Raw genomic sequence first — 15844 nt, forward strand, 5'->3', positions numbered from 1 at the left:
AGAGCTGTCATAAGCTATGCCTTTCTTTTTATGAATTTCGTTATATATCCAAATTAGGTTGACTTCCCCCATAGGTTGTGGACTAATGGATACTGTGTTTTCGTGTTGTGGGAAATGTTTCTTTAATTATTTTCTTTTCTTGTAAAAGATGTATCATGTTTCTGTAGCAAAGTGGATTCTTTGTGAAAATTTTATTTTGAAATTTCAATAAATAATACATTAAAAAAAAACAACAGATACTAATAGAAGATTGAGTTATTTTTATTATCTAAAGGTCAGTTTTATGTACATTTTATTGTAAAATGTATTTCTCTTGTACTATTGTGTGTCTATGTTGTGTACACCACATTGAACACAAGTTGATCTGTTGATATATAAAAATAAAAAATATTATTTTTTCCAATGGATAAAAGTGAATAGTGGCATGCCCCATGGATCTATCCTTGGACCAATATTGTTTAATTTATTCATTAATTATCTAGAAAAGGGAGCAACAAGTGAAATTTGCAGATGAAACAATTATTCAAAATATTGTTATACGATAGGCAGACTGTGAAGAAATGCCGGGGACTGGGGAACTGGGTATCTAAATGGCAGAAGAAGTTGAATGTGGAAAAGTGCAACGTGAGGCACATAAGGAAAAATAATCCCATTTACAAGTACACAATGTTGGGTTCCACATTAGGCATAACCACCCAAGAAAAAGACCTTGGAGTCACTGTTGACAGTATGTTGAAATCCTCAGCTCAGTGGGCAGTGGCAGTCAAAAAGCAAGCAGAATGCAAGGAATTATTCTGAAGTGGATGGACCTCTGTATAGGTCCCTGGTGTAGCTACACCTTGAATACTGCATGAACTTTTGGTCACGCCATCTCAGAAAAGGTAGAGTGGAATTAGAAAAGGTACAGAGAAAGGCAACAAAAATGGTGAAAGGGATGGAATAGCTCCATTATGGAGAAATGCTAAAGAGATTAGAGAAAGTATGACAAAGGTTTATGAAATCACGAGAGTGGTGGAACGGGTAAATAGGGAATGGCACTAGAGACTAGGAGACACTTCTTGAAACCAACAGTAGATTTAAAACAAATTGGAAGCAGTATTTTCTCACTCAGCTGTAAAATTTGAAACCAGAGGATGTAATCATGACAACTAGCACAGCAGGGGTTTAAAAAAAGTTTGGACAATTTCTTGGAGGAAAAGTCTACAAACAGTTATTAACCAGGTGACCCACCACTTCTCCCTGGGAGTGGGCAAAAAGAAACTGGATTTACATTTTGGGTCCGGCCACTGTTGGACATAGGATGCTGGGCTCAATTGATCTGACCCGGCATAACACTTTCCATGTTCTTAAATATGCAGTCTTAAAAAATATTTACATGTCTAATGTAATACAGTACAAGCCCTATTATCTGGCATGAATGGGGAATAGGCAGTGCTGGACAATCAAATATGCCAGTTATGTGAGAGCCCTTTGCATTGTCATTTCTCCTCCCCTGTCCCTTGTAGGGAATAGGAGGGGAAGGGATGATGCTGGAGTGGACAGGGCGGGACATAGAGCACAGCAAGGTTACTCTGCTCCCTAATCCAACCTCTTCACCTCCTGTCTCTTGCAGAAAATGGGGGCTGGGTGTGATGCTCAGGTGGACAGAGCACAGCAGACAAGAGCAACTCTGCTCTTAATCCAATCCAACCCCTCCCCTCCCCCCCAGCAAACAGGCTGCCTGGGCAAGATGCCTGTTTTGAGTATTCCAGATAATAGGGCTTTTATTGTACAGTACTCAAACAAGCACCTGTGATATGAATAGTAAAGATCCTCAGAATAAACATCTACTAAACTTACAGCTTGCTTGCTACTACAATATGAACCTTTATGATGCTGTATTGCAACCAAAAGAGTTGTGAAATATAAGCAAATGGAAATAAGTATTCACAGAACTAAAAAGCACAATGCCATTCAATCTAAAAAAACCAAAACAGAGTACTGAAAATCTAGCAATGCATTTTAATATTTTAATAAATACAGTATTTGATGCAGCTGTGTAATGGGATAGGATTAGGAGCACTAATATAACGGTGGCTCTCAGCACTGGACTCCTTCAAAACAGGTCTGATTTTTTTTGCGTAAATAAAATATGCAATTTCACCTGTTTACACCAAATATCTCTCATCCCTATTCATTGTAAATTCTTAAAGCCCAGACCTGTCGGAAGACTGGTGTTCCGAACCAATGATGTAACAAGCTTTTCCCAAAGCTTGTAGAGTACAAGGACTATTTTTGTCAAAGGAACTAAAAAAAAACCCAACAACGCACGTGTTCACCAAATAGCAAAAAGGCTTATGCAATCTAGGCTGAGCCTCTTTCCCTGTACAGTAGCATGATGGTAAGGAACAAGTTGGTGGGAGCCTAGTTAGCTTTGTCTGGAGTAATATTTCCTCTATCATGGCCCTAATTGCTATAAGCAAAACACATATATCATGTGGTGGGGAGGCCAATGAAGGATTTAGCTGCCTCAGGCACTGTTGGTGTCGCTACATCGCCCCCTCCCTTCCTAAGGTGGCCAAATTTTACCTGGGGGTGGAAGCCCACAATAATATCTTGGTGGACTAGTTCTTGTGTTGCAGCCTCAGAGGTGGCAGTCTGATGTTGCCAAGGACCTTCCTGGCCCAATGTGGACCACTATGGCTTGGAAATTCTGCTTTCCTCAATAGAAAGCACAACTGTACTGTGTAAAGGGGAAGGTGAGGAGATGCTGCAGCCTGGATTTGCCGCAATTTATTTATTTAGAATTTTTATATTCTGCTTTTCGACACTTCAAAGTGTGCCTCAAAGCGGATTACATTCAGGAAGTATATTTTGTGACTCCATGAGCTTTGCTGACCCCAGAATTTTAGCACCTTTCAGGCAGATTTTATTCATCTCCATTAGGAGATTACAGTGCCTTGTAAAAGTTTTCACACGCTTGTACATTTTTCACACTCTTATCTAAAAAATGCAAATCAAAATGCACTTAAGTAGCAGTTTGCTTCACTGATCAACACAACATACTCCACACTTTCCCTCTGGAAAGAACAATTATATAAATTATTCCAAAAGTAATTAAGAATAAAAAAACCAAAAGTCTTTGCACTCTTTAACTCATGGTGGAATCCTCTTTTTGCAGCAAAAACATTAACGAGTCATTCAGAAGTTCTCAACTTCTAAACAGGGATTGGTCCTGTCACTAACAGCTGTCAGTGAATGGACCAATCATCAGCCAGTGGAGTGAAGGAATGAATATTAAATGCTGGTACAGCTCCCTGCTGTTTCGGCATTTACTAATGAAGGCAGGGGGAGTAGGACAAGGCTTTTGGGGTTAGGGATAGGGGTAGGAGGTGCAAAAGTGGGAGCGGGCCGGATATTGGGGAGCCCTCGGCTGTTACTATCTTTAATATAGGGATTGGGAGGCTGGGGTCCCTCGGCCTATTTTTTTTTTTTAAACTTTTGGATTCGGAGGAGGGGCACCCGGGCCCGTTACTTATTTTTTTCACTTTATTGGGAAGGTGGGTGTGAACAGTGGCTGCTTGCTTTTTTGGGTTACGTTTTTTTTTTTTTTTTTAAAGATATCTGGCTCACTTTAGAACAGGTTTCTTCCAGCCACTCTTAGCTGGATACATTTACACAACTTGTGCCAATATTCAGCGCTAGCCTGCTAAGTTTAAACCACGCCTGGGAACGCCCCCTGCCTGCACCTTTTTTGATACGTTTACGTTTTAGTCATGAAACGGCTTACCTGGCTAAAGCTTAGCCGTTCAGCATGGAGGGAAAGGAAGAACTCGGGGATTATAGGGCAAAATCCTAAACTTCGCCAGACAAACCCCTTTGAATATTTAATTCATAATTTTTAAAATCAAAATGCTTAATGGCTAGAGCAGCGTGCTGTGAACTAGGGAAGCCAGGGTTCAAAATCCCACTGCCTCTTTTTGTGACTTTCAACAAGTCACTTCACCTCACTGCCTGAGGTACAAACAGATCGTGAGCCCTCTGGGACGGGAAATATCTAGAGTACTTAAATGTCATCCACTTTGAAGTGTCTGAACGGTGTAATATAAATCAAATTAATTAAAATAAACAAAGATGCCTTCCATTCCCAGAACACCTCTCCCACGGTGCATGTAAAAGTATGCACCAAACCTGGTTCCACAGGTACTTTTATGCACACCGAACCTGGGCCAAAACGGACTTTACCGCTAGGCGGGCTGTTTGAAAATGACCCTCCGCCTCCTGTGACCTGGAAGCAGAAGAGGGCAGTCCTTCACGCAGCACAAACAGCAAAGCTCTTTGCTCTCACAAACCCCGGACACAAGCACAGGTAAAACGTGGCAGTCTATTTGCTGAGGACTGGTCAAAATGACCCTCACAGAGCATTCACAATTTCTCTACTACTGCTAGAAGGCTCCAATCCAAATCCATTAGACCAGGGGTCAGGAACCATTCTGTCTGAGAGAGCCATGAGCACCACATATTTTAAAATGTAATTCCGTGAGAGCCATACAATATGTTTAAAACTAAATACAAGTAAATGTGTGCATTTTATGTAAGACCAACACTTTTAAAGTACAATAAGTCTCTGAATTCTTTTTAATAACGTTGTTATGCTGTTGCTAACCAATGATGAATAAAGTACTTCTTACCATTAATGTGACTTCTGGTGCTGCATGGTTTTGCTGATGGCTTTGTAGTCTGGTTGATACGTGGTGAGGTTAAGCTCCCCCGTCTAGTCTCCCTCCCACTCCCTCTCACCTCCCCCCTTCCCCTCCCCCCCTCCCCCCCTCCCCTCAGTCACTCCCCCCTCCCTCCCCCTTCAGTCACTCTCTCCTCCCTCCCTCCCCTCCGTCACTCCCCCTCTCTCAATCCCCTCCCCTTTCAGCTCATCCACAACCACTTCCCTTGGATGGTGTGCGCCGCCACCGCTACCGCTCCTCGCCACTACTGCTCCTCCCAGCGCCATTTTTTTTTCAGGCATGCTCTGCTCTGACCTATGTGCTCGCCCGCACATGCGCGGTAGAGCTGTTCTCTATTGCGCATTTGCGAGCCGTCGGTCAGAGCCCATTTATAAGGTAGATTTGTCTACGAGCCAGATGCAGCCATCAAAAGAGCCACAGGTTCTTGACCCCTGCATTAGACTGAGGTCCCCTACAAGGAGCACCTTCCTCTGTCTGTGCCATCCATTATATTAGAATCCACCCTCTTTCCTCTGTTGGTGGTCTCTATATTACTCCCATGTAAACTGTAGTCCTCTTAGCTTTTTCCAGGACAATCCACAATAATTCACCTTCTCCCTGCTCAGCCTGTATTTCACTGGCAAGTCTTGTAACCGTAGTAATAAAGAACTAGTCCTCACTCCATTCCCTATACTGTTTGTTCTGAAGAGTTTATACCCTAAGTATGATCAATAAAAGTCAAGAGTTTTTTGAATCAACTTATTTTTGATTCCAACAGCAAGATCATCTTTGAAGTTTAAGCACAGATTGGCTTCACTACTGCTGGGTCGGCAGATAGCTGCTATAACTGAAGCCTAAGCAGCAATCCCAATTTACTGCCGAAAGGGCAGTTTCCCCAGCCTAAACCCTATAGGGTTCCCTCATATATCCAAGAAACATCCAGCAGTTGTCATCCATAATTGACCACAAGGTGACTGAATTATTTTACAAGGGGTATAGCCCAGATCAACACTTCTTTAGTAGAGAGGTTCACAAAGCAGGCCTTGGGACACACCTTATCAGTACTTTTAAAACTCTCAGCAGAAACTACAGGGGGAATTGGGAAGTATCTTGAGTTCATGTAAGCAGTGGCAGGTTCTGCCTTTCTCTGTTCAATTTATTCAAGTTCAGTTTGGCAGTGAAGTAAAGTTATCAATTTAACAGCCCTGTTTGGACACTGTGAATTGAACTAGAAAAGTTGTGAATTTCCACACAGGATGAAAGCTGTGTGGAAAGTCTAAGGAATGTACAGGAACCAAGAGCAAACAGAAACAGAGAAGCAGAACTGTTGTACTATTAGAACGCCAGTGCAGACCAGGAGTATATTTTCAAATGACTATTTTTTTTTGGCAGATTTGATCAGATGGAAATGTAGACTTATCAAAGGCAGGTGAACAGATAGGGGTTGGATTTTAAGACCCGGGTGTGCGTGTCCATGTGCGCGTCGGCATGTGCATGTTGTAAAGTCTGATGGCCGTGTGCATGTGTGGGTGGCCCTATGTCTTGCTGTCCAGCTTTGCAAAATTCTAACAGCTATTGAAGCTGGTGAGACTGCTGCCTGAACATCCAACCATCTAGGGCTCTGTAGCCTTGCTGGAAAGTACCCAACCGTCACCAACCCAACTGGGGAGTTGTAGCCTGCTGGTTCCAATCCAGCAACCTTATATCCCTGCATTGTTACATCAAATTTTACCTGTTCCTTGCTTTCTCTTCTCTTGACTCTGCTCTTGAGGGAGGGAAGAATGGGTGGTTTGTAACACTGCTCTTATCACTGCCCTTTATAACGTCCCCAAATATTGTACTTCTGTCACGGTACTGGTTTTCACCTCCTCTGCTGGCACGTAATTCCAGGTATCCTTTCAGTAAGAATGTACTCTCTCAGATTTCCTCTGAACCCTCCTCACTCCAAATTCATATCAAGTCCTTGAAATTCTAAGGAAAATGCCATTTTTCTATAATTTACTGAGGCCTGTCAAATATTTGAATATTTCTATCATGGGCTCTCTTTCCCTTCTTTCCTACTCACTGGAAAAACATCTCTGAGCTTTTAGGCTCCAGGGTGTGGCTCAAGACTGACAGCTCTTGGCACTGCTCAAGACTACGTTTCTGGAAGGCTGTGCCTAAACCTACCTCTTTATTAGGAATTGTTCTATGACTTATGTCATGACACAGAGGACATCTGAAGCTACAGAAAGGAGATTTAGATTTTTTTCTGCATTCAAAGAAAATATATTGGAAATTTTCCATTTTGCATTACAAAATGTAGAATGTCATGCCACAGTCACCAATAATAAAATATTGGAAAGATGTATTTCTATGTCAAAAATGTATAATCAGGAAAACACATTTTTCACTTATTGGGGTAGATTTTCAAAGGGTTACGCGTGTAGGTTACATGCGTAACCCCCGAAAACCTACCCCAAACCCCCCTGTGCACGCCGAGCCTATCTTGCATAGGCTGCCGGCGCGTGCAAAGCCCCAGGACGCGCGCAAGTCCAGGGGCTTTCCTGGGGGGGCGTGTCATGGCCGACGCGTCATTGGGGGCGATTCGGGGGCATGGCAGCGGCCTCCGGACCGGCCTCCGGACCAGCCCCCGGACTGGACCATGGCGCGCTGTGGCCAGCCCGGCAGGCGTAACTTGTGCAACAAAGGTAGGGGGGGGGGTTTAGATAGGGCCGGGGGGGGGGGGTGTGTGTGGGTTAGGTAGGGGAAGGGACGGGAAGGTGCGGGGGGTGGAAGGAAAGTTCCCTCCGAGGCCGCTCCGATTTCGGAGCGGCCTCAGAGGGAACGGAGGTAGGCTGTGTGGCTCGGCGCGCTCAGGCTGCCGATTTTTGGCAGCCTTGTGCGCGCCAACCCCGGATTTTAACAGATACGCGCGGCTTTTTATAAAATCTGCCCCATAATGTGTTCTTTTCTCATCCGAACTGTGGATAAGGTAATGTGGTTGCCAACCCATTAGAATATCTTTGCTGAAGGAAGTGGGCTCACTGTTTTTCTTTCTGGATTTTGATCTAAATTTCTATAGTGTACATTGCTGTTATTGGATGCATCAGAAACCTTTATAGTGGATAAGTGTGGGGGAATGAGCTTTTCCCAGACTTCCAACACAGCTCATTATTCTTTTAGAAAAATTCTTTGTTCTGTCAACTGTCAATTATAGCCCCATTTTAATTCTAAACAATGTCCCCATATCTGCTTTCTCATACCTGAGCCAGCAGTCAGCAAAGGCATGCACTGGCAGAGCGTACACAACATTACTGGGCTCCATTAAATATAAACACAACCTGCAACGTTCCTGTTGTGAGCTGCACTGTTCATCAGGAATATGTCAAACTTCCAATAAGACAGAAAAAAACTCAAACCTGGTCTCTAGAGAGAGCAGTATACTGTATATCTTAAATACTATATAAACAAGCCTAATTTCAAAAGTTTGTTTGCTGTGTGCCCAAGTAAAACCAGTACGAGTACTGTTACTAAGGTTTTGCTCATGCTACATTCTTTACTGCTATTAACATAACAGTGATATGGAATAGGAAAATCCAGAAGTCAGGTACTGCTAAAATCTCAGTTTACTTTAGGAAAGGAGGTGGATTCTTTAGTTGTAGACTAGAGCTGTATAGAGTGAATTTCTGTTATTTTTATCAGTGCTGGGTTGGGGCGATTCTAGTCTGTGTGGCTACCTCATTCATGCACGGTTATAAAACATAACAATGAAAAAACAGTAGGGAAAAGTGAATGCACAATGCCTGCAACCCAAAATTCCTGTAAAGTCAAATACATGTACAGTCACTGCTGTAGGAGCTGCCCACTGTTTTCATCCACAGAGCAAATGGGGAAAAGCACAAAACGACTTCAGCCCATGAGTATTCTGTCTGAATCTCTCGGCTTTTTGCAGCCCTTCCCACAGTAACATAGTAAAGAACGATAGACGAAGACCAAAATGGTCCATCTAGCCTGCCCAGCAAGTTTTCTTAGGGTAGGAATTGCTCCTCCATGCAAGTTACTCTCAAGGAGAAATGTGAAGTTTAGGTGTAAGAGAAGTTACCCATTTCTTCATTTCGAGTCTCCAGCCAGAAGGGATCCTCTATTTTTGTCCCATGCCTTTTTGAATTCCATTTTCATTCTTGTCTTCACCACCTCTTCTGGGAATACATTCCATACATACACAACCCTTGCTGGGAACAAATATTTCCCGATTTTGTTCCCAAGTCTTCCCCTTTCGAGTTTAATATTGTGACCCCCTAGTTAACAACTTTCCTTTTCATTGGGAAAGATTTGATTTTTGTGTATCAATTCCTTTCAGGTATTTGAAAGTCGAAATCATCTCTCTCCTGTCTTTTCTCTCCTCCAGGGTATACATATTTCATCTCAAGTCTTTCCATGCAGACACCACACCATTCTGGTTGCTTTCCTTGGGACAGCTTCCATCCCCATCCTTATTGTTTTTAAGACACAGTCTCCATAACTGAACACAGTATTCCAGATGAGACCTCAACAAGGACCTGTTCGGGGGCACCTCCTTTTTCCTGGTGGTTATGCTTCTCTCTAGGCAGTCCAGTATCCCTTTGGTGTTAGCCACCATCTTGTGCCATTCCTTTGCCACCTTCAGATCATCAGACACTATTCATCACAAAGTTTCTCTCCAAGTCCATGCACATCAGTCTTTCACCCCCCCCCCCATCACAACTCCTTTGGGGGCCATACCCCAAAATGCATGACTGCAATTCTTGGCATTGAATCCTAGCTGCCAAACCTTTGACCATTCCTTGAGCTTTTCTAGATCACTTCCCATTCTCTCTATGCCTTCAAATGTTTCACTCTGTTGCAGATCTTAGTGTCAGCTGAAAAAAAGACAAACTTTACTTTCTAATCCCTCAGCAATATCATTCACAAAGATATTGAACAGAACTGGTCTCAGAACCAATACTCGAGGAACTCCACTTATCGCTCTTCTTTCTTCAGAGTAGGTTCCATTTACTACTACGAGCTGACATCTGTCAGTCAGCCAATTTGTACTCCATTCCCTCACCTTGGGATCCACTACCAGGCTTCTCATTTTATTCATGAACCTCCTATGCAAGACCCTATCAGAAGCCTTGATGAAATCCAAGTAAACCACATCGAATGCTCTTCCTTGGTTGAATGCTCTAGTCACCCAATCAAAAAAAATGAATCAAATTTGTTTGACAGGATCTTCCTCTGATAAAATCATGTTGCCTCAGATCCTGTAACCCATTGGACTGTAAGTAGTTCATTATCCCTTCCTATTAATTTTTTCACTGAGGTGAGAGTTACTGGCCTGTAGTTTCCAGCCTCCTCCCTACTACCAATTTTGTGACGTGGGACCACAAATGCCCTTCTCCAATCCTGTGGCATACTCCAATTTCCAAGGATCTATTGAACAGGTCCTCCAATGGATATGCCATCACTTATCAGAGCTCCCTTAGTATCCTGGAATGTGTGTATGCTTATAGCTTTGACAGGTATGCAAGACTAAGCTTAAAATACAGAAATGCAATGAATAACCATACTATGGTGTTGGGTCTAGAATGAAGTTTAGATAAACATTTCTTCTCTCACCTGAACTACAGTGAAGCTAATTATAAACTTCAAAAATTTTTTTTTTAAATATGTACAACATTAAAACATTTTTATCTAACATTACACTAAGTAAAATCTGTAATTTATTCAGTACAAGCTTCTATATAAAAATAAATCCAATAAGAATATTAGATCAATTCCACCTAAAGTAGCTGTAGTGTAAATTTCTAGTAGCTGTATTCATGCTGGAGAAATCTGGATTTTTTTTCACCTGTGATACTTTTAAATTCGATCAACAAAATACGAACCGTTATGCATGACATTTCAAGCCCATACAGTTCTCTTTCTTCTGTAGTAATCTAGACATTTGAAGGATCTACGCATGTGATCTCAACAGCTCATGTTTGGAACAGCTATTTTGCTAACCCAATAAAAAGCATAATATAATAAAAAATATTTGAGATAAAAATTTCATTTTTCCTGACTGCTATATTGCTTCGTGTTTTGGTTTTATTTCCATTCTCCTCTTTTTTGTCCCTGAATGTATTACTTAAATTTTTTCAATTTAAAAAGATTTTCTTGAGGCCACATAGGACTTTAAAATGTCACTCTTCCAGCCCACTCCTCAGTTGTGTGTGTTACTGTATATGTATCCATGTGACGCCTAAATGAGAGTCTTAAGATCAACACTGTGCCTCATAATCGTGGAAGTGGGATGGAGGAACCTAATGAAGTCAGGGAGACCTGACGTTTCCTCGCAAATTTAGATTTAGCTACCTTTTTTTTTTTAGGAATTCCAGGCTGAAGCATTAACAAGGGCTACCTTGCAGCTTACCTTTGCACTAGAACCTGATAAAAAAAAAACCCATGGTCTTTAAAATTATTTTTTCATTTAAAAGATAATTTCTTGGGTTATAAGTTATCCATTTTTCCTAATATAACTAAGTCTATGCACAAAAGTGTAAATTATTCCTTTCACAAAAGCAAACGGTATCATCCCTAAGAGCTTCTTTTGTGTTAAAATTCCACTATAAAGGTCAGATTATAATTGCAAATACGTGGTTTTTGAACTAGCACAGCTTGAGAGATTCCTGCAGAGTAAGTCTGTAGAGTGGCAGTGTTTGGAAGTGTAGGAAGTTATACAGAAAGAAGGTAGAAAGTTATTTCTTTGTTATTGCTTCTCTTTTGTTGTCTCCATTGTTGTGGTCTACATATTGGGAATAATACATTTAGTTTTCCTTTTTTCTTCAATATAATTTAATTTTTTTCCTTTGTATTTTTTCCATTCTGTTCCTCAAGCCAATTTTTCTTTGATAAACATAATTCATATTTCAATAAAACATATTTTTTAAAAGGGGTTCTGAATTTTGCTAGTAGCATGCTTTCACTTGAGCCCGTGGGGCCATTGTCTCTCTTCCTGGCCTTCCCTGTAACCAACGTACACTGGGACATCTGTAACAGTGCAAACTGAAGAGAGTCCGTATTGCATATTAAGACTACTTGAATGTGGCATTTTGAGATTTGAATGCTTGCTACTTTACATTTCTGTGCTATACTGTCAAAAATTAACCAATGTTTTCCACTGGAGATTTCTAACTTCTTACAGCATGTGAATGTCAGATTACTAAAATGGATGGCAATGTGCAAGAAGAAAAGTTGAAAAGTGCAAAATTCCACGTCCTTTCAGAACATACACACTATCGAGATAAATGCAGAGCTGATTTGGGTACTTGGTAGGTTTAGCAGCTGCATCAGTCATATATACATTATTTTTCAAACACTTCTTAGTAACAAAGCTGTAACTGAAAAATATTTTTTGTGCTCATTTTGTTGGGCTTTCCTACAGCTGGCTTAGAAATTGAAAGCTCGTGGCAGCTGAAGTGGCTTCTCTATGAATAGCTGTGGCTAGGCTGCCATTTCTATGTGTATTTTTTCATTTTCTGTAAGTTTCAGACATGATGTCATTCTCCGGGGGGTTCCTAAATTCTGGTGTCGGTGGTTGCCTGGTTGTCACTAGAGCTTGATCTAATCTGGCAGATTTAGGATGCCACTGCTGTTCTTATTTTTGAGAAATCTTCAGGAAAACAGTAAACTTGATACTCACATAATCAGGAAGTGGAGTGTCATCAGAGCTGAGAGATCCTCTAAGGGACTGTGTGGCTTGCTCCAGGACTTTGTTGTGTTTTTTAGACAACAATGCAAACAAACTAAAGGGTATGAAAGAGAGAACAGCATTACAACAATGGAAATTTATACTACAACGCATACACAGTTTCCAGTGCGTTAAGCAGAAATGTAACAGTATATGCTTAAAGGAAGGCAGCACTTTTCATGGTTCTTCAAGTTAATCAGATTTTTAAAAACAAGTGCTGTATACTAAAATATTTAAAAGGGAAATATTTCATTTTAGAGCCACCATTTCACTTTCCACGCTGAATAAAAAATGGTATCGTCTGGTGGCAAGGCACAGTATGAGGTCTTAGTGTACAATGCCTCGGATGGTGCCATTATGATTCAGCATGGAGGTGGAAGGAGATATGAGAAGATAATCCTGTTGAGGAGAAGTGAGGGTCATGGGAGTCCTTGGCAGGGCCTACAGGGCTTGGCGGAGGACCAAGAAGGGGTTATTTATTTTTGAGAATCGGAGGTCAGAACAGACGTTTGTACTGAGCAACAGGAGGTTGGAGGTCTTTCTGTGTACAGTGGGAAGGACTGGAAAGGGATCAAGAAGGAAAGGGGGGTTCTTTGGGGATGCAATAATAAGTGGAGGGAAGGAGAATGGTTCTGTGTTCATATGGAACTAATCCCTAAATCAGATAACACATGGTGGAACTGTACCTATATTATCTCACATCAGATAAACATTTATCTAATCTGCTCTTAAAAGCCTCCAATGAGGCAATTCCATCTTTTACCTAAGCAGCTTGGTCCAGTGCCCAACTGCTTTGACACACAAAAGCTCTTCCTAATGTCTAATTCTACTGTCCCCTGCTACAATTTAAGATCATTATTTTTTTTTCCTTAAGTGAAGCTAGAGAGCAATTGTTTGTCATTCTCATTATGAAACATCTTTTTGTATCTGAAGACTACTATCAAGTCACCCCCATTCTTCTCTGTTCTAAGTTCAATACATCCAGTCAGCCCTCATGTAACATTTTCTAGGCCGCTAATCTTTTTAATTGCTTTCGCCAGTTTTTCCCCACACAGAACACAACACTCCAGTAATGGGATTACCAATGTTGAATACAGTGCAGGAATTACTTCCTACCCTACAGGCAACTGTCCTGTTACTATATCCCAGTATGTTGCTATGTTTCTTAGTATCAGTACTAGATTGAAGACTTGTATTCAAGTTTGTGCTCTACTTTATCTGTCTACTACATACCACAGGAGAGAGGAAATCCAGGTGTGCTGGGAGAAGAGGGGGAGGTGGCATGAAGAAGGAAGAGGAAGGAACCCTAACCGAGGCAGAGGGAGACATAGAGGAGATGGAGGTGGAAGTGTTGGAAAATCCTTAGACAGACCCAGAGCCAATGGATATGGGAGACCCCCTCAAGAAGATGCGATTGCTAAAGACATACAGGTTAGAGAGCTGCAGGAAATACTACCGTAGGCTATGGGAACTGTAGCTGGGCGAGCAAAATCTCAGTTCATAAGTTTCCCTTTAAAAGCTACAATGGGCGGGTGGCAGTAGAGCTTGGTTTCCCAGAACCAAGCCCACAAGCAATAAAACAGGGGTTTCCCCAAATTTTTTGGGCGCATGGATCCCTTTTCTACTTCCAAAACTTTCATGGATCCCCACATGCTTCTCTTTAATTTTTACATGCAGTTATATGCCAAACATAGAAAAGTTATTAATGTAATAACAAAGAAATAATTAAATGCAGATCAGACTCATTCATAATAAATAAAACTTATTAAATAATGCTTACTGATATAATAATTGCAAAGCACAGTAGTAAAAGTGTAAGAATGTACTTCTCTTCATTAACTTACATAGTGTAACTATAGGCAGACACAAGTTGGATCTGTCTGAATCTGGAGCGACTGGGGGAAATGGACTGGTGGAGCAATGTAGTGGGGGGGAGAAGGAGACAGACAAACAGGTTGGTGGGGTGGGAAAGAGAGACAGACTGGTAGAGATGAACTGGTGGAGGAAGAGAGAGAGACTGACCAAGGTGAACTGATGGAGAGAGAGAGAGACTGGCAGAAGGAGAGACTACTGGGGATGAACTGGTGAAGGGAGAACAAACTGATCAGGTAGGACTGGCAGAAGGAGAGAGTGGAGGGAAATAAAGACGGGCAGGGATGGACTGTTAAAGAGAGAGGGTCTGGTGGGGATGGGATGGTGGAGAGAGAGAGAGACTGGCAGGGCTGGACTGGACTGGTGGAGGGGAAGAGGAGGACTGTTTGGGATGGACTGTTGGGGAAGGGGAAGGAGGGATGTTTGAGACAGACCCACATCACTAAAAGAGAGAGGTAGAGAGAGGTCTGATGCACATAGGCCTTCCCACCCCTCCCCAACATGTTTTTTTTAATGTTATGCTTTTTAAAGAAAATTACCAGCCACAGGGAAACCACCCTGTTAAATCAATCTTGTTGGGGGTCCAATAGCTCTCTCCACACTTACCTGTTACTAAATTCCATACATGCAGAGACAGAACACCCCACTCATAAAGCAAGAGGTATTGCTACAAATATTTTGCACTATTATCAAAAGGTGCTGGGCATGTACATTAGGGGCATCTCCAGACAGAGGAAACTTCTAAGTGACAAAGAACCCCTGGCCAGTTTCAACCATCTAAAAAACTAGTACTAAAATTATTCAAGAGCATCCGTGAATAAAAATTCTTATATATGTGAGTGAAGTCAGGGGGTCTGGACAGGATAGATTCACAATATAAAACCTGCACCTCAAGTTCTACAGTACCCTGCGTTCAGAGAAACTACCCCAACAAAGGGTGCAGAGCAGAATTAGAACATTTCCTCTTACCATTCACCATAGAAAAATAATCAAGTTCTGGTGTCACCTCAGTAACAGCAACACAAACTCCCTAAACTAGAAGGAACATATTATAATACAAAATCCTGCAAAAAAAAAAGGTACTCACAACCTACAGGAAACCTGCCACAACATAACTTTAACTGCTAGACTCAAACAGTAACAACCCTATCTATGAAAAAAGGCAACACTGCAAATATTACACCAGGCCCTAAGACACCAGTACACTTCTGATTAGGAAAACAGAACAAGTCAGTTTGCTATATAGATCCCTATACAGAAACCAAAAGGTAGCAGAGTCACACATGCAGAATACAAACAAACCCTCGCCAAATATAGAAGAAGAGACCATAAAATAGAAATATAAACGTGTAGACAAAAAACTCAACTGGAAAACACAAGACGCCAGACTCTGTATGCAGTGTAACAATGGAAAAACAGAAACATTCCTTATAAAACATCAAATCCTATCAAGAAATAAAAAACATCAAACATAACAGTAAAATTATACTAATAAAAAGAATATTTCAAAACAGCTGATGAACAGAACGTCTAATGATTA

At 41.4% G+C, this 15844-nt stretch overlaps 1 protein-coding gene across 4 annotated transcripts in view; it reads right to left on the reverse strand.

The window, feature by feature from the left end:
• DYM (dymeclin) overlaps nucleotides 1–15844 on the reverse strand; it is a 1075019-nt gene that overhangs the window by 315088 nt on the left and 744087 nt on the right. For all 4 annotated transcript variants that reach the window (XM_029580368.1, XM_029580383.1, XM_029580376.1 and 1 more), the window contains exon 14: nucleotides 12385–12487. In XM_029580368.1, coding sequence (XP_029436228.1) covers nucleotides 12385–12487 — 103 coding nt within the window. The remainder of the gene's footprint in view (nucleotides 1–12384; nucleotides 12488–15844) is intronic.

This window comes from Rhinatrema bivittatum, chromosome 1 (genome assembly GCF_901001135.1).
Source record: "Rhinatrema bivittatum chromosome 1, aRhiBiv1.1, whole genome shotgun sequence".
In the NCBI taxonomy this organism is placed as follows: Eukaryota; Metazoa; Chordata; class Amphibia; order Gymnophiona; family Rhinatrematidae; genus Rhinatrema; species Rhinatrema bivittatum.